The sequence below is a fragment of the Xiphophorus couchianus genome, chromosome 5 (genome assembly GCF_001444195.1).
Source record: "Xiphophorus couchianus chromosome 5, X_couchianus-1.0, whole genome shotgun sequence".
Taxonomy (NCBI): domain Eukaryota; kingdom Metazoa; phylum Chordata; class Actinopteri; order Cyprinodontiformes; family Poeciliidae; genus Xiphophorus; species Xiphophorus couchianus.
This window is the reverse complement of record NC_040232.1, coordinates 774,210-794,606: the sequence shown is the minus strand read 5'-3', so window position 1 is coordinate 794,606 and position 20,397 is coordinate 774,210. Positions and strand designations below refer to the sequence as shown.

The window sequence follows — 20,397 nt, the reverse complement described above, 5'->3', positions numbered from 1 at the left end:
AAAGTCACTGGATGTTTTTGTTGTTAGATTAAAAGGAAAAACATGAACGAAGACTTTGTGTTGCATCTTAAGGTTTTAATGATCTTTTTGAATCAGATTGTTTTTAAATGAGGATTTGCATCAACTAGAAAACCAAATTTATTCTGGTCTTAAACCCAGATGAAGGGCCGCCCAAATTGTTCTGAGGGCCGCAAATGGCCCCCAAGCCACACTTTGGACACCCTGCCGTCATGTTCTGCGTTCTTCTGTGTATTTATTTATTGTTTTCTGTGTCCTGGAGTCTCTTCGTTGTCCTGTCCTCCCCTGTGTGTTTAACTCCAGCTGTGTTCCTGTCCATGCGTGTGGCCTGTTGCTACCTGTGCTGAATCTTCCGCTCAACTGTGCTGCCGGGTTTTTTGGACTTTGTTGGACTGTGTTGTTTCTGGACATTATTCATTAAAATCATTCATTTATCGCATTCCTGGGTCTACAACGTTTGCCTCACCACCACCTACACCGCACTTCATGACACCTGCTTTATTGCAAATAAACAATAAATATATGAATGTGATTTATATCACATATATAAATCACACTTTTTATGACACTAGATCCAATTGAAGCACTGCTGAATGTTTCAGTGTTGACATTTTGTTAATTATTTATGTATATTTATTTATTGATGCATAAACATATTACTGTTTTCTTATAGCTGGATTAAAATAAGACATGAGGGCTGAATGGTTCGGCTTAATGTACAACTTTAATAATTGAAACATTTAAAACAGAATATTTCTGACTGATAAAATATGTGTTTTTTGCTTAATTATTTAATTTTATATTTTATTTCTCCTGCTCAGGGATCTTTTGTCAACATCAGATTAAATGTCTGATGTTCAGAATCAGTTCCTCTTTCAGACAGCAGGGGGCGACAGCAAGATTGAAAAAATGACCAACGTTCCTGCATTTCACATGTATTTAGATTTTTTTATGAAATACTGCCATGAATGTAGCATTTAAAACTATATAAATACTGTGGACTCGTGGCTCTGCTGGAGGTTTTCCTGTTTGACCCGGAAACATTTCAGAACCAACAAAAGTTCTGGCTTCAGATTTTTTATTGATTTAAGAAAATTAAAGCCTGTATTTTTCTTATTTGATCTGATGATCAGCGAGTTGGTTCAGTTTGGTTTAGGAAATATCATTCAATATCATTCAATATCATTCAAGCTGCTTTTTATCTGGGAAAAATGAAATTAAATCAGAAATCGAGCCGTTTTTCATCGACATCAACTCTGATGATCTGAGTTATCACGACATTTAATTTAATGTTGGGATAAATTAAACATTTTTGAATTTGGGTTAAAATAACAAAGCTTGTATATAAACAAGAGGTCTCACTCTCACTCAATTCAGATGACAGAATCGGTCAACTGTTTTATTACAGGTAAATGTTTTCTGACTGGAAAATTCTTTGTTTTTTCCGAATGTATAAAATTTAAAGGCGCTGGTTGTTATGAAATGTTATGAAATGAGCCTGGTGATGTTTCAGAACATGAAATATAATTTAAGAGATGAATGTAAGTTTGTTGCAGCAGAGGCTAAAATAAGTGTTGAATCAGACGCTGCCCGTTCGCAGCACTCAGCTGTGGAATAATGTCAGACATTAAATGATAGAATTCATTATTTGTTCTTAAAATGATTATTCACAATATATTTTCAATACTTACACAACTGAATGTTTAGGACAAAGGTTAAAAAAATATTTTTCTTGTTATTTTATCTTTTTTAACATCACAGGTCATTTGTTAAAGGCTCAAATTTAGAGTTAGACATATCAGCATAAAGCTTATAGCTTATTGATCGGTTATTGATTGTTCCTGGACCATCACACACACACAGGTTTGTATTTATATCTGTATCGGGGTTTTATTTTGGCAGTGCTGATGCATCCTCTCTGAATTAATAACTCAGTCATTCAGATTCTTCAGTTGTTTCTCCACAAATTATTTTTTCTGTTATGCTGCTCGTTGGTGGTTACCATAGCAACCGCTAACTGTTGCCGTCTGTGACTGAGGCATCAGCCGTTTTCTTTTCAAGTATTTTAACATATATTTTAGACAAATTTGATAAAATACAATGTTTCACAAGTAATTCTGTTTTTAATTATTAATGTCCATTTCTCCATTTTAGCTGTTTAACTGCTGCCAGTTTATTCTGTTTGATTTAAAGCCTGGAGGCAGACGCTGGCTGAAGTTAACCACCAACCTGATTTCCTGTTTGTCAGAATAAATACAGGGAACCTGAAGGCGTCGTGGCGAGGCGTTCAATGAACGCGGCGCAGCGGATCAGTCTGCCAACATCAGCAGTTTAAACTTTATACAGATTTTAGTTAAACAAGAAATGAGGATCAATGGAAATGTAAAAATATTTTGATGAAAAATTTACTACTGAGACTCTAATACCAGGCTGGTAGTTAAGAAATAAATGTGGAAAATGTGATTTATAAATATGTAAAAATATTTGGTTTCCGTCTTTAATTTGAGCTGATAATGTTTTCTGTCTTCATGTTGTTATAATAAACCTTCATTTCAGAATGACAAGTTTTATTCTCTTAAAGGCTGAAAGTGAAAAAAGTCCTGATTTAGCCCAAAAATTAAACATTTTCAGATTTTTTTTAAATCATAAATTTAAGCTGAAATCTTGGACAAAAAACTGAAAATGTTAAAAACAGAGAAACTTTAATATTTTAAATAATTTTGGTTCAATAATTTTATCTTATTTTTCTGTCTCCATCAACCCAACCTGATGAGGAAACCAGCAGGTGAGCTTAGTGTGGCGTTGCCATGGCGATACCTGAAGCTGACCAGGAAGTCAGAGAGAGAAAATCCACAACCTGGAGTTTATTGATCTAAACATCAACAGCAAAAGGCAGGAGGAGACAACTGGACCAGAACCAGAACCGGACCAGAACCAGAACCAGAACCGGACCAGGTTCTGTTTGCTCCTTTAGTTCTCAGGAAGGACAAACAGAAACAGAATAAATATGAAAGAAGAGCAGAAAAGATTTTCTTATATTTAACAATCCTAATTATTCATTGTTCTAATTTCTCCTCTGATCAAAATAAAACATGAAACTCATGGCTGCAGTTGACCTCTGACCTTTTAGCTTCATTTTTAAAGCAAACCTGCAGCTTGGACTTAATTTGATCAGAAACCAGAAATAAAAGTTCAAGATTCAAGATTTCAGCTTCAGAGTTCAACGTTAGGAAAATATTCTGAGTTATGACGAGAAAAACGTTTCTGGTGGTTCTGCTTCGCTCGACGCATCATCATCATCATCATCACCATCATCATCATCATCATCATCACCGGAGAGCAGACAGGAAACAGAAAAACAATAAGTTCCCATTTCATGCATGACTTTCGTCCTTTTACAAACAAACAGTTTTAAAACTTATTTCAAAATCCCCTGGAAGCGAAGCTGTAAGAGGCGGTTACCACGGTAACGCCACAGGTTCAGCTCTGTACCTGGTTTTCCCCCAGAACAGAAACAAACATCAGAAAAGGGAAAAATATCTCGACTTCCTGCGAGTCCAAACAAATGTTTCGTCCTGAAGTGATTCCAGAGGTTTTGGTGCTTTTCTTCTTTTCTCCCTGATTTCTCTCCAGAACCAGAACCAGACCAGGTCGGGTTTCATTCCCGACCGCTGGGTGGCGCTGGAGAGCCCAGCCGCGCTGAAACCAAACAGGAAGTGGGACGGGATGAGCTCTGACGCGTTCAGTGTTCAGGAAAGTTCTGGACGAGCCGTCCAACGGCCGACATCATGGCTTCTGCTGACTGATGAGGCAGGGGTCAAGGGTCACGGGTCAGAACCAGGGTTTGGAGGTAGGGAACACATGGACCCGCAGGGTGGTCAGCCATTTATTGCTGGATAAGTTTTGTTTTAGGTCTGGGAGATAATCGATCGGGCCGTTTGGGCTCCATGGCGACGCAGCTGAAACGATTCCTCCAACCACAGAACCGCCATTATTAAAATTCCTCGGGGTAAATTATCTGCCTCCAAGTTTCGTTATGTTTCGTTATTTAGCGCTCTCACTTCCTCTGAGTTGTTGCTAAGTGCTAATGCTAGCAGCATAACGTCCCATTTATAAGTTTGTTCTGGGATTTCATTGGTTTATGATAATATCTGGGGTTTTATCGTTTTGTGGAGGACCGATAAGCATCCTGGAATTAACTGGAGTCTAGTAGCCGTTAGCCTGGTGGCGGTGAAGAGCGCGGCAGGTGCATTCATACAGGTGAGAGGAAACACTGAACACTGCCGTCGCTAACACAGAAGCTATAAGTGAGTTCATCCATTAAACTCACTGAAGATGAACCTAAAAACTGAACTATGGTCTTTGTGAGGCTGCTGGTTTATTACTAAATTAAATATAATTTCATATTTTAGGATAATTTTGTCCAGGTTAACTTAAAAATTGAGCCATTATTGTTACGGTTTAATTATCTAAACTACAGAAAAGTATCAGTAGTGATGCGTAAATATGACAAATTGGGCCGATATCTGATATTAATACTGTTGTTATGGTAGAATTTACCAAAGCTTATCAAATTTTTATTGGACTAACCGATTAATGGTAAGAATAATCGATAGAATACTGGATGGCTAATAATCGCCAGTCACAGCGCAGATGATGTCACAACGCCCAGGGCGGCCATCTTGCTTGACCAGTGTGTTGATTTGGGCCTTGAGCCCAAATATCAGAGATATTGATTATTGGGTTTTAATTGGTTCCCATATGATCCCAGCAGAGGACACCGTTTCTGATCGACAGGAAGTGGGCCTGAGCGAGGTCATACAGGGTCAGAGGTCACGGTGAGCTATAGCCGGGGCAGGCCAGCGTGACACTGTGTTGGGGTCGGAGGTCAGAGGTCACCGGCGCTGCGGGCTGAAGACGGGGAAGGCCAGCGTGACGTTGAGCGAGTCGTTGTGCTGGACCAGCGATGTGTGCTGGTAGTGCAGAACCAGCTCCTTCAGCGACCCGTACAGGTTGTACGGCTCGGCGAACCCGAAGCCGGTGCCGGTCTTGTTGATGACGCAGTGCTTGACCTCGCCGTCCACCCTGGGGGGGGAGAGAGAGAGACAGGTGAGGGAGGGACCCCAAAGCCCACAGGTGGGTGAGCGGGTGGGGGCGGGGCTTACACCACGGAGCAGGCGTAGCAGCCCGGCTTGCTGCTGTCCCGGACCAGGAAGGTTCCGTCCCGCTTGCCGCGCAGCAGGCCCTCGGCCTGCAGCCGGTTCATGTTCCCCAGACGCCACAGCCGCTCGTCGTGGTGAGGAAGGTCCTCCTCATCCTCCACCGTGCTGTACTCACTGCGGACAGCGACATCAATATTTCTGTTGCTACGGGCAACAACCGATCTGGCTAACAGCTGCTCAGCTTCTGAACTCCTAGAGGAACTGTTTGACCTTTGACCTTCAGTTTCAATGTGGTTTTTAAAGACATTTCTGTCAACCTTCAGCGGTTTCTGAAGGTTGACAGAAATGTCTTTAAGGCTAAAACCTTGTAGTTAATGTCCGACCAGGTGATCCCTCTGTTTTAGTCTAACTCTTGGTCTGATTCTTCTTCTCTGGCTAAAAAGAGTCAAAGTGTCCCCAATGGTCGGGTCGGGTCAGAACTCACTCCTCGGTGGTCTCGTTCTTCAGGTCCAGCCACTCGTTCAGCTTCCTCTGCCGGACTCCTTTCTGGGTCAGCCACCTGGAACAAACACACGGCTGTTAGAGCCCACTTCCTGCCCACCGCCAGCGCTTCCTGTCTGGGGGCGGGGCTTACATCAGGTACTGGTCCCGGGTCTTGCGAAGCTGGATCAGGTCCGGTTTGATGCTGTTCATCTTCTTGTCGATCTCCCGGTTGTCGGCCGCCTGCTTCTTCAGGTCCACCTCCAGGTGGCGCTTGCTGTCCACGATTTCGCTGATCCGAGACTTCAGCTTGTCGTAGTTCTCCATGATCCTTCAGAGAGAACCCAACTGGGTCAGAGCCCAACCGAGCCAAAATCCAACTGGGTCAGAACCAACCGGGTCAGAACCAACCAAGCCAGAACCCAACCGGGCCTGAACCCAACTGGGCCTGAACCAACCGGGTCAGAACCACAGATGTTATTATCTGTACCCGATACTGAAAGAAATTCTACATGGGTTATTGGTGACAGTGGCCCTGATCCATAGGGACTGATCTATTCATTCTAGTTCTATGCTTTATGCTCTGAGTGCATGACAAAATAAAAGCCCCAAATCTTCACAATTATGTTTTTTCTTCTTTTTCATGTTAAAACAACATAAATCATATTTGTGCACTTATACTAAACATCCTCAAAGCTTGAAATGAATTTAAATATCATAAAACATGAAATGTATTTTATTTTGAAAACCCAACACCATCAGTTCCTTCCTGTCCAGCTGACGTGGAGGGAAACGCTGCAGCTGATCATCATACTGGGCTTTACTGGCTGTTTACACGCTTTTATTTTGGTACAATAAGTTTCACGTTAGAAATGTAAGACTAACTTGACTCTGGCGTTGGGATGAAGATGGTATGGAGATGAAAACATCCACCGTAAAAAGACCGGCCACCACAAAGAGACCGGCCACCGCAAAGAGACCGGCCACCGCAAAGAGACCGGCCACCGCAAAGAGACCGGCCAGCGTAAAGAGACCGGCCAGCGTAAAGAGACCGGCCAGCGTAAAGAGACCGGCCAGCGTAAAGAGACCGGTCACCGCAAAGAGACCGGTCACCGCAAAGAGACCGGCCAGCGTAAAGAGACCGGTCACCGCAAAGAGACCGGCCAGCGTAAAGAGACCGGTCACCGCAAAGAGACCGGCCAGCGTAAAGAGACCGGCCAGCGTAAAGAGACCGGCCAGCGTAAAAAGACCGGCCACCACAAAGAGACCGGCCACCGCAAAGAGACCGGCCACCGCAAAGAGACCGGCCACCGCAAAGAGACCGGCCAGCGTAAAGAGACCGGCCAGCGTAAAGAGACCGGCCAGCGTAAAGAGACCGGTCACCGCAAAGAGACCGGCCACCGCAAAGAGACCGGCCAGCGTAAAGAGACCGGCCAGCGTAAAGAGACCGGCCAGCGTAAAGAGACCGGTCACCGCAAAGAGACCGGTCACCGCAAAGAGACCGGCCAGCGTAAAGAGACCGGTCACCGCAAAGAGACCGGCCAGCGCAAAGAGACCGGCCAGCACAAAGAGACCGGCCAGCGTAAAGAGACCGGTCACTGCAAAGAGACCGGCCAGCGTAAAGAGACCGGCCAACGCAAAGAGACCGGCCAGCGTAAAGAGACCGGTCACTGCAAGGAGACCGGCCAGCGTAAAGAGACCGGCCACTGCAAAGAGACCGGCCAGCGTAAAGAGACCGGCCAACGCAAAGAGACCGGCCAGCGTAAAGAGACCGGTCACTGCAAAGAGACCGGCCAGCGTAAAGAGACCGGCCAACGCAAAGAGACCGGCCAGCGTAAAGAGACCGGTCACTGCAAAGAGACCGGCCAGCGCAAAGAGACCGGCCAGCGTAAAGAGACCGGTCACCGCAAAGAGACCGGCCAGCGCAAAGAGACCGGCCAGCACAAAGAGACGGGCCAGCGTAAAGAGACCGGTCACTGCAAAGAGACCGGCCAGCGTAAAGAGACCGGCCAACGCAAAGAGACCGGCCAGCGTAAAGAGACCGGTCACTGCAAAGAGACCGGCCAGCGTAAAGAGACCGGCCAACGCAAAGAGACCGGCCAGCGTAAAGAGACCGGTCACTGCAAGGAGACCGGCCAGCGTAAAGAGACCGGCCACTGCAAAGAGACCGGCGGACAGAAAACAATGGACTACCTATAAGATACAATGGCAGGAATATTTTTCAGGTTCTGAGCTGCAGGTTTAGAACCGAATCGTTCAAACTGAATTCATCAGCAGGTCTGTTCTTCCAGCTGATTCTGTAGCCATGGCAACCCAGCCTCCAGTCTGTGTGTGCTGCAGATGGTTGCCGTGGTAACAGCCCACCTCTGGATCTCCTTGTCGTTGCCCTCGCGGCGGAACTTCTCGATGTACTCCTTGCTGAAGCGCTCCTGCGTCTGGCACTGCTCCTCGAAGATCTTGATGGTCTCGTTGAAGGCCTCGATGGCGGTGCGCTTCATCTGGATCTCCTGCGGGGGCAGAGGGGTTAAACGCCGCCCTCAGCGCCGCCTGCGCGGCGTCTCGCCGGCCGTACCTGCGACGTTCTGGTGTACTCCTCGTACAGCCGGTCGTACTCGCGGTTCTTCTCCTGGTACTGCAGGTGGTACTCATGCAGCTTCTTGCCCACGGCCTCCACGCTGTCCTCCTTCACCACCTGGTCCTGAGGGGCGACACGGCCGGCCGATCAGAGGGGCCGCGGCGCCGTGGGCCGCGGGGCGGGCGGAGACACCTACCTGCTGGTGCTTGGACACCGGGTAGAGCAGCTTGACGTCCAGCTTGGGGTTGTACTGGGCCAGAGACTCGTGGCGATAGTGGTTGATGAGCTCCACCACCGAGCTGAAGGTCAGCGGGTCAGAGAAGCCGTACTTCCCCTCCCGATGGAAGATCTTGATCAGCTTGTTGTTGCCTCCCTTCCTGCAGGCAGAACCAGAATGTTTACTGTCCCAGCAGCAGCTGATCGGGTTTCCGGTGACGAAATCAGCTCAGAAAAACTCCAGAAAGTAAACGACAACCAGGATTTATTAAACGTTGCTTCAAACTGGGAGGAAATGAGTTCAGCTCAGTTATAATAAACTTCTGGGAAATTATTCTGACTCTTTGGTTCTGAAGATGCTTTTGAAAGAATCTTTAAATAAAGGAAGTTGATTAGAATCTAAAATGAAGCTTTTTCATATTTCAGCACATTTTGTGCTGATGGGAAGAAAAACAAGAAAATGTTCTCGGGTTTTCATGAGTCGTTTTAGGCAGATAAACTGAACGGGTTTATCTGAAACCACCTCAGTGCTGCCCTCTTTGGGTGGAACAGTGGCTACTGCAGCTTCATTTTCCTATTGGTTGTTTATTTCCATAAAGTCTATTTTCAAAAAGTCACTATATTTGTTATTAATCTTTTTTTAATGAATCTGTAGTTTCTTTAGTAGCTTTTTTTAAAAAGGAAAAAAACTACTGGATTTTTTTTGCCAGTTGCTTTATAAAACAATTAAAGTTAAAAAAATTGTTGTAAATTGCTTTTATTTATTTATTTAGAAAAATTCAACCATCTACTAAGCACCCCCGCCCATCAGATTGTCCTGGCTCCGCCCCTTTCAGTGTGGGGGCGGGGCTAAATTACATATTAAACATTCGGACTGAAGATTTCCCTCAGTTCCAAAATAACTCCTGATCTGTTTCCATGAGTGCTGACATCAGAAAATAACCTGAAACTGGACTGGTTGGCTAGCAGCCCATAAAATAACGTCTGACTGAAGTTGGTGTCAGTCAGACGTTGGGGTAACAGTCGGTATTATGGGTATTGGGGGGGGGTAATAAGGGATAATGGGAGTAACGGGGGGTAATGGGGTAACGGGGCGTTACCTGAGGGTCAGGGTGTAATCTCCGTGCATCTTGGTGGAGGCGTCCCGCACCAGGAAGGTGCCGTCGGCTGTGTCTCTCAGCTTCTCGTTCACCTCCTCCCTGCACACGGACAGACAGTCAGTCAGTCACTCTGGGGTCTCTGCAGACCCCCTCCCTCTCAGAGGACAGGTGTGTCTCACCTGGAAATGTCCCCCCAGTACCACTCGGCGTCCTGCAGGGAGATGCTGTTGTTGAAGGTGCTGGAGGGAGCAGCAGTGGAGGCCTTCACCGGTTTGGGAGGCAGAGCTGCAGCAGAGGGAGAAGAAAAATGATGAGAATGATGGAAGAAGCTAACAGCGCGTCGCAGCGTCCGCTGTTAATCTCAGACCTGCTGGGAGTTCCACTGCCTGCAGCTCAAAACATTGTCAGGTTTGTTCGTGGAAATCAGAAAAGGCAGCTTTTGCTTTCTGTTCAGTTTTCTGCTGACGAGCGATCAGAGATAAAACCTCAGATCATGTGGCAGGAAGTTGAACATGCAGATAAAACTCGTCTTCAGGATTTTTTACTCAGCCTTTAAACACTTTGTGCCAGGAACTTTAGAACAACTCATTCTGAAACAGAAATATTCCATTTGCTCTAAAAACAGCCAGCGGAAACTCACCATCTGATGTTCTGACCCGCTGGATCACTAAAAACTGCTTTACTTTGACTGGTCCACACAGAACAGAACGGGAATCAAATGTTTTATTCAACCAGGTTGTTGGTTACAAACAGGAAATGAAGCTCAGATCTCTACAGAAGTTATTCTGAGTAGTAACCATGGTAACCAGCTGATAAATCGTCTCCTCTGGACATTAAGAAGATCTGAGCTCTGATTGGTGGAGAAAGCCAGAGACATTTCCTCCTTCCTGAAGCCTTAGTAACCATGTAACCAAACTGTAAAATGTTGCAAAGTCGCATTTCTATCTAGTCTGGAGCAAATCAACCAGGAAACAGAGCGTGATGTCATCAGCAGAGCGTGATGTCATCAGCAGAGCGTGATGTCATCAGCAGAGCGTGATGTCATTAGATGTTGACATGAGGCCAGTTTTCTGAAGTCGGTTTGATGCCGAGTGGATAGCTAACTGGATGCTAACTGGACAGCTAACTGGATGCTAACTGGACAGCTAGCTGGACGCTAACTGGACAGCTAGCTGGATGCTGACTGGACAGCTAGCTGGATGCTAGCTGGATGCTAACTGGACAGCTAGCTGGACGCTAACTGGACAGCTAGCTGGATGCTAACTGGATGCTAGCTGGACGCTAGTCGTCCTGCTCTGTTCGTCAACAAACCGTCGCTTTGAGATGTAGAACATAAAAATATTCTGGTTTCAGTTACTGTAACATTTCTGCTCAATGGTGATAAATTCACCAACATTAAAAATAATCTGACATTTTCCACCAGAATCAGATTTCATGGTCAAGTTTGAGGAAGTGAGACAGGAAGTGAGAGAGGAAGTGACAGGAAGTGGCCGTCTTAAGGCTTTTTTATGGAGCAACAGTGAAAAGTTTGATTCTTTCTTTAAGCTGTAAAAACCAGATGAAATGTTTATTTGGGGAATCCTGATCAAACGATGACATCAGCCAAACGAGCCGGTAACCATGACGACAGCAGAGCTGATGCTGCGTCACCGGGTCTGGAGCCAGCAGAACCCATCAGAGCGCCCTCCGCAGGCCTTACCTGGTCTCTGCATGTTAATGTAGCACACGATCTGGTCTCGGCCCAGCAGCGGTTCCGACCGGGTTCTGCCCCGCTGCTCCCGCTCCATGATGGCTCTCGGGAGAAACAATTCAGCTCTAACACCCGGATGTCATCCCCTCCAGGTTCTGGTTCTGGTTCTGGCAGCAGGGTGAGCGGCTGAGCTGCAGGTCAGAACCAGACAGCATCTCTCCGTTCATCGGCGCTGAAGCTTCCCCTCCGTCCGCCTGCCTCCATCTCTGCCTCTGTTCAAAGATCGGCACAGCAGCTTGGAGATGTGTGACATCACCGCCGGCCTCGGCCAATCACACGCAGGCAGGGATATCACCACGGCAACGCCCCCCTCCTCCTCCGCAGCATCATCTGTCACCGCGGGGATGGATGATGTCATCGATTCAGCTGCTGGTCTGACCGACTCAACGAGGGACGAGCAGAACCCTCACACACACACAGTATCACACACACACACACACACACACACACACACACAGTAACACACACACAGTAACACACACACACACACAGTATCACGCACACAGTAACACACACACAGTAACACACACACACACAGTATCACGCACACACGCAGTAACACACACGCAGTAACACACTCAGTATCACACACACACACACACACACACAGTAACACACACGCAGTAACACACACACACGCAGTATCACACACACAGTAACACACATGCAGTAACACACACACACAGTAACACACACACACACAGTATCACACACACAGTAACACACACACACACACAGTATCACGCACACACACACAGTATCACGCACACACGCAGTAACACACACACAGTAACACACTGAGGTTCCAGAACCTGAAGCGGTCCGGCTGATCTGGACCGAACCAGAAGCAGAGAGACCAATAGGTGGCGCTGCAGCAGGAAGTGAACTCCACCCTGACCCTGCCGCTTCCTGTCCCCAGATGAGGAACTGAACTGTGGTGGCAGGAAGCCATCAGAGCGCCCCCTACAGGCCCTACCTACCGACTGCATTGATTATTCGGTAATGCTCCAGTTAACAATTATTTACTAAATTAGTTGATAAGAATCGATTCATTACAATTAATAATTTGAGCCCTAATTTATTACATTAAATCTGATTTCCATGTAATCAGAATTAATTATTGTTCTCTGGATTAAACTGGATTATTTTAGATATTATCTGGAGGATTAAATATTAATACAGCAGAAAACAGATGATCATCAGTTTAATGGATGTTTGTGTAATGGCGCCGTGCTGCCGACTTTCAGAACCAGAACCAGAACCTTCCCGAGAGTCCAGTCCCTGAGTCCCCTAACCTGAAGCAGCTCCAGACTTCGGCCTTTAACAAAGTTTAAACCAAACATCCAGAGAAGAAGAAGTTCAGCGGCCATGTTTGTGTCTGAGCTGCAGTACCGCTGGCTGCAGCCAGGGGGCGACGCCTCACAGATTAACTGCTTTACTTTGTTTATGAAATTAGAAAGAAAAAAAGATGCTGAATAAAGATTATAGTGATTAGTGTGAGCCGGACCAGAACCAGAACCGGGATCAGGCAGAGTTACCTGGTGCTGCTTGGGTCATGTTGAGTTCGCTGGTGATCAGAACCTCCAGAACCTGAACGAGAGGATCCAGAGCGGAGTCGGACCTGGACAGAACAACAGAGACCCGGTGAGACCCGGCGGTACCGTTAGGACCTGCTGGAAGATTCTGGGTTCTGGCACCGACCCAGCGGGCTGCCTGAACAAAAGCGGGCTGAAGTTCTCGGCCAGAACCCGCGGGCTCAGCTGGTTCCTGGAGCCGTGCAGACTGAGCCGGGCCAGGTGCCGGACCACGCTGAGCAGGGTCAGCCCGAACTGGGCCGGGCAGGCCGGCGAGCTCGCCACGCCCCGCAGAACCTGGGCGCACTCCTCTGGGTCCCGGACCTCTGCGGACAGAACCAGGGACATTAAAACGGGTCGGAACGTTTCACCAGCGCCTGACTGACAGGAGCGCCAGCTGGCCTGGTTCTGGTTCTGCTGACCTTGGACGGCGTGGCTCATGTCGGCCTGCAGCGAGGCGGGCAGGACCGGACCGGGCAGGTCCTGCAGGAACCGGACCACCCCGTCACACAGCGACGGCACGTCCAGCTGCTCCGGCTCTGAAAACAAACGCATCTCAGTCAGACGGAACCGAGCAGACCGCGGACGGGCTGCAGGACGGGTTCTGGTTCCTCACCGGTGTCGGCCAGCTGCCGGGTGTCCAGAACCCCTCCACTCATGCTGCGGTACAGAACCGGGCTGTCAGAACCTGCAGAGACACACAACATCAATCTGATGACCGGATGCTGAAAGGTCCAGTAGAGACTGGGTTCTGTTGGTTTTGAACAGTTCCACAGAGAGACCTTGTCCAGCGGAGCAGCAGAACCGGGTCGGGTTGGACACGGAGCGGCTTGGGCCTACCTTTGGTCTCTATGAGCTCCATCAGTCTGCTGAGGAGCGGCGGCGCCGTGTCTGGAGGTCCGAACTGGTCCGGCAGGTCCGGCAGAACCAAACCTGAGCAACAAACACAAAGAGTCAAACATGGAGGTTCTGGAACCCAATTGAGAGGCGCCGTCTGGTCCAAAAGGTTCTAACAGAGAACTTCTGGACAAACAGAGCCAGGTTCTGGTTCTGACGGCTCGGTTCTGGACCCAGATCTCTGACTTTCAGGCAGCAGATGCTAGTAAAGATGAACTAACAGAACCGAAGCTGCTCTGCTGATGATGAGCCGTTAGGATTCTGATCAGTACTGTGTTGGTTTTTAGCTAATGCTAATGCCTTAGCATAGCTAACGGTAATGCCTTAGCATAGCTAACGCTAAGGCCTATGCTAGCTGTTCAGTTAGCGATGTCCAGCACTGTTGGGATGTCCTGAAAGTGAAATGTTTCTGACAAGTGAAACAGAAACGAACTGAATAACGAGGTTGTGGGGATGAAACCATTTTGCTGCTGAACCGAGCAGGAAGGAACCAAACGGATCCTGAATGAGCTGCTGGTGCTGGGAGATATGAGGCCACGGAGGCTGGTGAGCCCAGACCCGGCCCGGTTCTGATGGAGGAAGCTGCTGCAGGCCCAGCTGACGAAGCTCTCCTCATCTCCATGGAAACAAAATGCAGCTGCTGGTCATTGAAAGGCAGAAAGCTAAAAACCTGCAACAGGTTTGTTTCTGAGAGGAAACCAGAGGAAGAAGATTCTGTGAAAACAGGCAGGTAATGACAGTAAACACACACACACACACACCCTCACACACACACACACACACACAACACACACCCTCACACACACTTCCTGTGCTGCGCTGATGGCAGCAGAACGCAGTCAAGTCGTGTTCAGTCAGCAACAGCAGCTGGGACGGTCCGGGTCGCTGCAGAAGGTCCGATTGGACCGGGCCTCACAGAGAACCAGAACCTGGGAACTGGACTCACCCTCTGACTCCGAGTCGGTCCTCATGGAGGCGGTGGACGGCGGTCTGGGTGGGCGGGGCTTCGGAGTGGGCGGGGACATCCTCTTCCTGCCGACGAACTCCACGTACGTTCCTGGGAAGTCGCCTTTCTCCTGCCAGAACCAGAACCAGAACCAGACAGGGGCTGACTGAGCGGTTCCGACCCAAAACCCATTTTGCTGCTAATTTATGGAACAAACAGATATGAGCTCAGCAACAGAGACACTGATGGATTTCATCATAAATTTCCCATCAGGTGGTTTTAGGAGCAGAAATGAAGCTGGTGAGAAGAAGCAGCTGGTTGTGTTTAAACCTGACAATAATCAATAAATCAATTAATCACATAATCAATGAAAACAAGCTCAATCATTTCCATTCGGATTAATTATCGTTTTTCTCTTTTGAGAAAACAGGACGATAAAAGTCTGGAGTTTTGGTCCTGGAGTTTTACAAACTTCATAATTCATTTCATTTGTTTATTTTTGATTATTTTAAATGTCTTAATGTTCCAGAGTTAAATGTTCATTAGAATTAAAAAGTATTTTCTTCCATTATATTACTGGAAAACCACAAGATTTCAATTCATCACCCAGTGAAGTTTATTATCGTGTGTCAGATTTACTGGCGTACCGGAAACGATCAAACACAAAGGTTCCCGCTGGAACTGTTGAACAGAAAAAGAAAAATCTGATTAACTATTAAAATGCGTTAAAGTCCCAGTCTGACTAAAAACTTATAAAAAATGTGTAATTTTCTAAATTTTATGACCGACAAATTTCTGTCTTTTCACCAGAATAAATAAAGTTATGCAGAAATCTGTGGGGTATGAATAGTTATGAGCTGCATTAATGTTAGTAATTTATCGTCACGGCAACGTGAGAGTCCAGTAAATCCCAAAGGACTGATTGGACCAATAACTTGTTAGCTTTACTGACGTCGTCTCAGACTGAACACCGATGACATCACCTCAAAGGTTAAAGGTCACAGACGGAGAACCCGGCCCTCCCTGGCCCTGGCAGAGATGTGGCGGGTCAGAACCGGTACCTGCGTGGTCTCGTTGAAGCCCGGCAGCCAGCCGATCTCAGACGGCCGCTCCTCGTCTCCGCTGCCGCAGCCCAGCGCCAGCAGCGCCCCCCTGCTGACCAGCAGCATGTCCCCCACGCGCAGGTCGATGTCCTCATCCCGCTCCTTCTTGTAGTCGTACAGCGCTCGGTACTGGAAGCCCTCGGAGCTCATCCCGGCGCCGGTCCAATATGGCTTCACAGCTCGTAGCAAAAATCAACTCTGGATAGAAAACGGTAGAAAAATACGTTCCTGCGACGTCCTGAGAACTTCTAGAGGCAAGAAGAGAGTAAAGATGGCGTCTCCAGCTGCGCGCGCGTCTCTCCGCTCTCCATGTCATCCCTCCTGCTGCGCCCACCGCCGCGCCGTCACACACGCAGCTTCCTGCTGCATCAGCTGGAGGCCGGCCGCGGTCACACGACACATCTGAGGGGGACACGGCTCCACCTGGAGGGCTGGAGGACAAACTGCACGTTACAGGCTGCTGCAGGTTAAAGGTTAAAGGTTACAGGCTGCTGCAGGTCAAAGGTTACAGGTAGCTGTAGGTTAAAGGTTACAGGTTGCTGCAGGTCACAGGTTAAAGGTTACAGGATACAGGTAGCTGCAAGTTAAAGGTTACAGGTTATAGGTCAAAGGTTACAGGCTGTGTTGGCCATCCAATCAGAGCCCTCTCAGATTCAGCAGGCTAATCACTTCCTGTTTGTGTTTTTTGCTGCTGCAGCCTCTGCGTTTCCTCAGGACGTCGTTTAGTTGCTCAACTCTTTGAACGCATCAATTATGATTCATGACGACCTGCTGAGGTTCCTCCAGAACCTCTTTAAATGCATCTCTGACGCAAAACACCTGAAGAAGACAACAGGAAGACGACGACAGGAAGACCTGCCCCCGTCTGACTGGAGCAGGGATGTTAAAGTTTCAGCTGTTTTCAGTCTGAAACGGTTCAGCAGATTCTCAACAGTGAAAAAATATCAGTTTGATAAAAGAGAAAGCATGTAAACTCACAACTTTCTCAAATTTTATACATGGAAAGAAATAAAAGTTATTTTTCTGTCATTAAAAGCCAGATTGTGGCAGATATCAGGAAACTGAGTGGGTTTCATATTTTCCAGTTATTTTATTAATAATTCACGGCCGTCATTGGTTGAGTCATCACAGCGTCGCTGATAGAAAACATGTAGAAATATGTGAATCACCGAGTTTGGAGGAAGTTATTTTATTTAGGGGAAACATCTGTGGGGTTTGAATTTACTCCTACAGTTAAAAACATCGACTCGACTGTTGGATCAAAACATTTTCATGAAACTTTTATTCCTTTAATCAGGTAAACCCCGTAGAGATCTAGATCTCATTTTCAAGAGGGACCTGAAACAAACTTCACTCCCCGTCGGGGAATCGAACCCCGGACTCCCGCGTGACAGGCGGGGACACTCACCACTGTACTAACGAGGAGATTAATGATATTAGATGTTTTTTGAAGCTTTACAGCTGAAAAACAACATTTAGGTTCTAAAATACCAAATTCAGAGAAATAAAACTTTTTATGACTCAAATAAAATCACCCTGAAAATTATTTCTTTCTTTTTAAATCTAAAAATAAATGTTCATTTTAATCGCTTACTTTTAAAATAAAACATGAATATTTTATATTAAAATTATTATAGTAATTACAGGTTTTTCCAGATGTATTCGTGTTTTCAGGCGGCAGGAGGAAACAGGCTGACCTCTGACCTCTGACTTGTATATTTTCAGGAACTAGAATGTTTTATTTAAGCCATTTAAACATTTTATTAATTATTATCATGTAATAAATTTCGAAAATAAAATGAACAGCAGGAAAAAAAACACTGAAATTTATGTGAATATTTCTAGTTTATGATTTATTTGGTTTGTAGATTTTAACGGCTGCATCCTGAACATTTCTGAGTTAATACAATATTTATTTATATAACTTTGCTGTACTGATGTAACTGCCATAAAATATGTTATCACTGCTTACAGTATGTTGAAGTAATCTTTCATTTTTGTCATTTTTCCTTTAAGCCTTTGAAAGTAAACAGAGCAATCCGTCTCTCTGTAACAGAGTTACAAATGTGTTTCTTTGTAAATTATTATTTGTTATTCATTTTATATTGTGAATTTGTGAATTTTATCTTATTCAGTTATTTTTATTTATTTCGTTGTTTTTGCCTGCGGGGGTCGCCCTTCTGCTCTCCGCCTCGTTTGTGTTTTCTGGGCTTCCGTAGTCTATCCCAGCCCTCGTAGCTCCTCTGCCCCCCTTTTCCGTCAGAGCGTTGTTCTGCGCTGCTGTGGGTAAGTCAGAGGAAAGTTAGCTGCTGAGATATGGTTGTTTTTCTGTATGGATGTTGTTCATGTTGAGGTCTTTACCATATGCTGTTTATTATTGTTTGTTAGTGTGTTATTTTGCAGTTTTGACCGTCATTGTGGTTTTTTTCATAAACAGTTTTATTATAATTTCCTTTTTATTTTGGCGCGAACGACCGGTGCTAGTCCAGCACAGCCCGGTTGAACATTGTTTTTATTTCCACATTTTTAGAGTCGGAGTGCAGGGAGAAGGAGTTGAGGAGGTTGTTCATTTGTTTTCCCTTCTTCCCCCAGGTATGTTTTTTTATTTTTAATTTATACTCTTTATCTCTGTTTATTTAACTCTGTCCCACTGTATTGTGTTGTTGTGGCCACCAGGTGGCGGTTTTCTCCTCTTGTTTTTAGTTTACTATTTTTGTGAGAAGATTTCTTTTTTTGTTAACTTTTGTTAAGTCTGAGAGCGGTGTTCTGTGCTGCTGTGGAGTCGGAGTGCAGGGAGAAGGAGTTGAGGAGGTTGTTCATTTGTTTTCCCTTCTTCCCCCAGAAAAAAATAAAATAAAATATCTGGTTGAGACCCACCTGAACGACTTCTGAGACTCATTGATGCCACCTGTTACATCTCTTCACCTTATTGGAGAAAAAAATGAATTTTAATCAACTCTCAACCAAAATCAGGTTTTTATATTTCAACTGATTTTGATCAACTTGATTCAAAATGCCATGTTTGTGTGTTTAAATAGATAACGATAATTAAATCTTTTTAATTATCAAGTAGTTTTAATTACTGGCAACTCAAATATTGTGTCATTAATATTTATATGGTAATGAATAGATGAACATGTAACTTATCTGTTGCAAATAACGTTGCACAAACAAAATGCACATTTTAGGGATGGGAAATATACTTACACAGAATAAAAATACAATAAATGATCTCATTTTGTCTCCAACAACAATTACAATAATAATAATAAACACTGTTTCAAAAATACATTAACATTTGTTTTGATGGTGTGTAAAAAGACATTTTGAAAAATATTTACGCATATTTCTAAAACGATCTTCCGATGAGCTTATGTGTATTTTAGGTTATTAAATATGCGACTTAACGGACCAAAACATACATTTATAGGGGAGTTCAGAAAAATGCGTAAGATTAATTGTTTATAAAGCAACAAATACCTAACTCAAAATATTTCTAACTGATAAAATATTTAGTTTGTAACGAATCTGCGGTGATGAACAGAAAATGAACCCACCGTCTCTAAAGGCACATTTCGGCTTTTTAAAGTCCTTCACCTAATAAGTTGAAGTTTCTGTTTTTCTGCAGGCCGCCGTGATGTTACCTGGATTTAAAAGCTAAAGCTGCTCTATGATGCAGCAGAACCAGGACAGAACCAGGAACCCGACCAGAACCGCTCCAGGAAACAGGAAACCAGCAGCTAACCGTGCTAGTTGAGGGAAAACAGCCCTCACCTTGTTGGTTCTTTAACTTTTTCACCAACCGAACCGTCCAGCAGACCGAACTCCGAACACCATGATGGATACCGCCTCCACAGGTTCTCCAGAACCGAAAGAATCCGTTAATTTAGCGAAAACCCTCAGGATGGAGACGCTGGCAGACCGTGTCCGTTCAGCTTGTCGACAGCAGACTGGCATCAAGTCACACTCACTTCCGGAATAGACTGTCAAAATAAAAGCAGCCAAATAGACCACGTCGTCAAATCCTTTAAAAATATTTGTTTCTGGTACGAAACTTGCCGTGTAGCAGATGAAAAGTATAATTATATCACAGATTTTTCATGAAACTTTATTTTTGCTCTTAGACATTTGAGCAGAACCAAACGAGTCCGCCGAGACCTTCAGAATAAAAGCTGTCAGAGGATGTCAAGAAATTAGCATCACGATCAAACTGGGTTTTAAGTTGAAATATTACCAGTCATAATTACACATATATATATATATATATATATATATATATATATATATGTGCTACTGTTAATCCAGCATGCGCTGCGATGAGACGTTACAAAGACCAGAATTTAGCTGGTCACGGGGGCTGGGCACTGACGTCACATCCGCTAACCTAGATATTAAAGCAGCGTGCAGAGCTGTCAGACAAAGGCGGAGTGGGGGGTTGCTGTGTTCACTGAGCCCAGGCTTTCCACAGCCGCTTCGTGGGCGTGATTTGTGTCGGGAAAACTGGGAGACTCCTGCATCACGTGACTGCTGCTGCGCATTTTCCAGAACAAACTGTCTGCACATCATGCGGGGCTGT

The 20,397-nt window shown here is 45.6% G+C and overlaps 1 protein-coding gene, 1 long non-coding RNA gene and 1 other non-coding gene across 4 annotated transcripts; 1 reads left to right on the top strand and 2 right to left on the bottom strand.

Moving 5' to 3' along the window:
- Nucleotides 1-2,853: 2,853 nt before the first annotated feature.
- On the bottom strand, nucleotides 2,854-19,788 carry LOC114144576 (phosphatidylinositol 3-kinase regulatory subunit alpha-like). 2 transcript variants are annotated; one of them, XM_028017560.1, is made up of 17 exons: nucleotides 19,596-19,788; nucleotides 15,780-16,252; nucleotides 14,719-14,848; nucleotides 13,716-13,808; nucleotides 13,492-13,563; nucleotides 13,298-13,414; nucleotides 13,003-13,201; nucleotides 12,840-12,922; nucleotides 9,731-9,836; nucleotides 9,552-9,650; nucleotides 8,432-8,612; nucleotides 8,233-8,358; nucleotides 8,025-8,167; nucleotides 5,815-5,991; nucleotides 5,665-5,739; nucleotides 5,184-5,354; nucleotides 2,854-5,103 (listed from the first exon to the last, which is right to left on the bottom strand). In XM_028017560.1, the coding sequence occupies exons 2-17, from the start codon at nucleotides 15,969-15,971 to the stop codon at nucleotides 4,914-4,916; spliced, it is 2,154 nt and encodes a 717-aa protein (XP_027873361.1). In that variant the 5' UTR covers nucleotides 15,972-16,252; nucleotides 19,596-19,788; the 3' UTR covers nucleotides 2,854-4,913. The 2 variants fall into 2 exon arrangements, with proteins under 2 accessions (XP_027873361.1, XP_027873362.1); XM_028017561.1 differs by lacking the exons at nucleotides 12,840-12,922; nucleotides 13,003-13,201; nucleotides 13,298-13,414; ... (3 more) ...; nucleotides 15,780-16,252; nucleotides 19,596-19,788 and adding an exon at nucleotides 11,251-11,779.
- On the bottom strand, nucleotides 17,175-17,246 carry trnad-guc (transfer RNA aspartic acid (anticodon GUC)). The gene has a single exon. It is a non-coding gene; the product is annotated as a tRNA-Asp (tRNA).
- On the top strand, nucleotides 17,953-18,413 carry LOC114144581 (uncharacterized). Its single transcript, XR_003595513.1, has 2 exons — nucleotides 17,953-18,107; nucleotides 18,352-18,413. It is a non-coding gene; the product is annotated as an uncharacterized LOC114144581 (long non-coding RNA).
- Nucleotides 19,789-20,397: the final 609 nt, after the last annotated feature.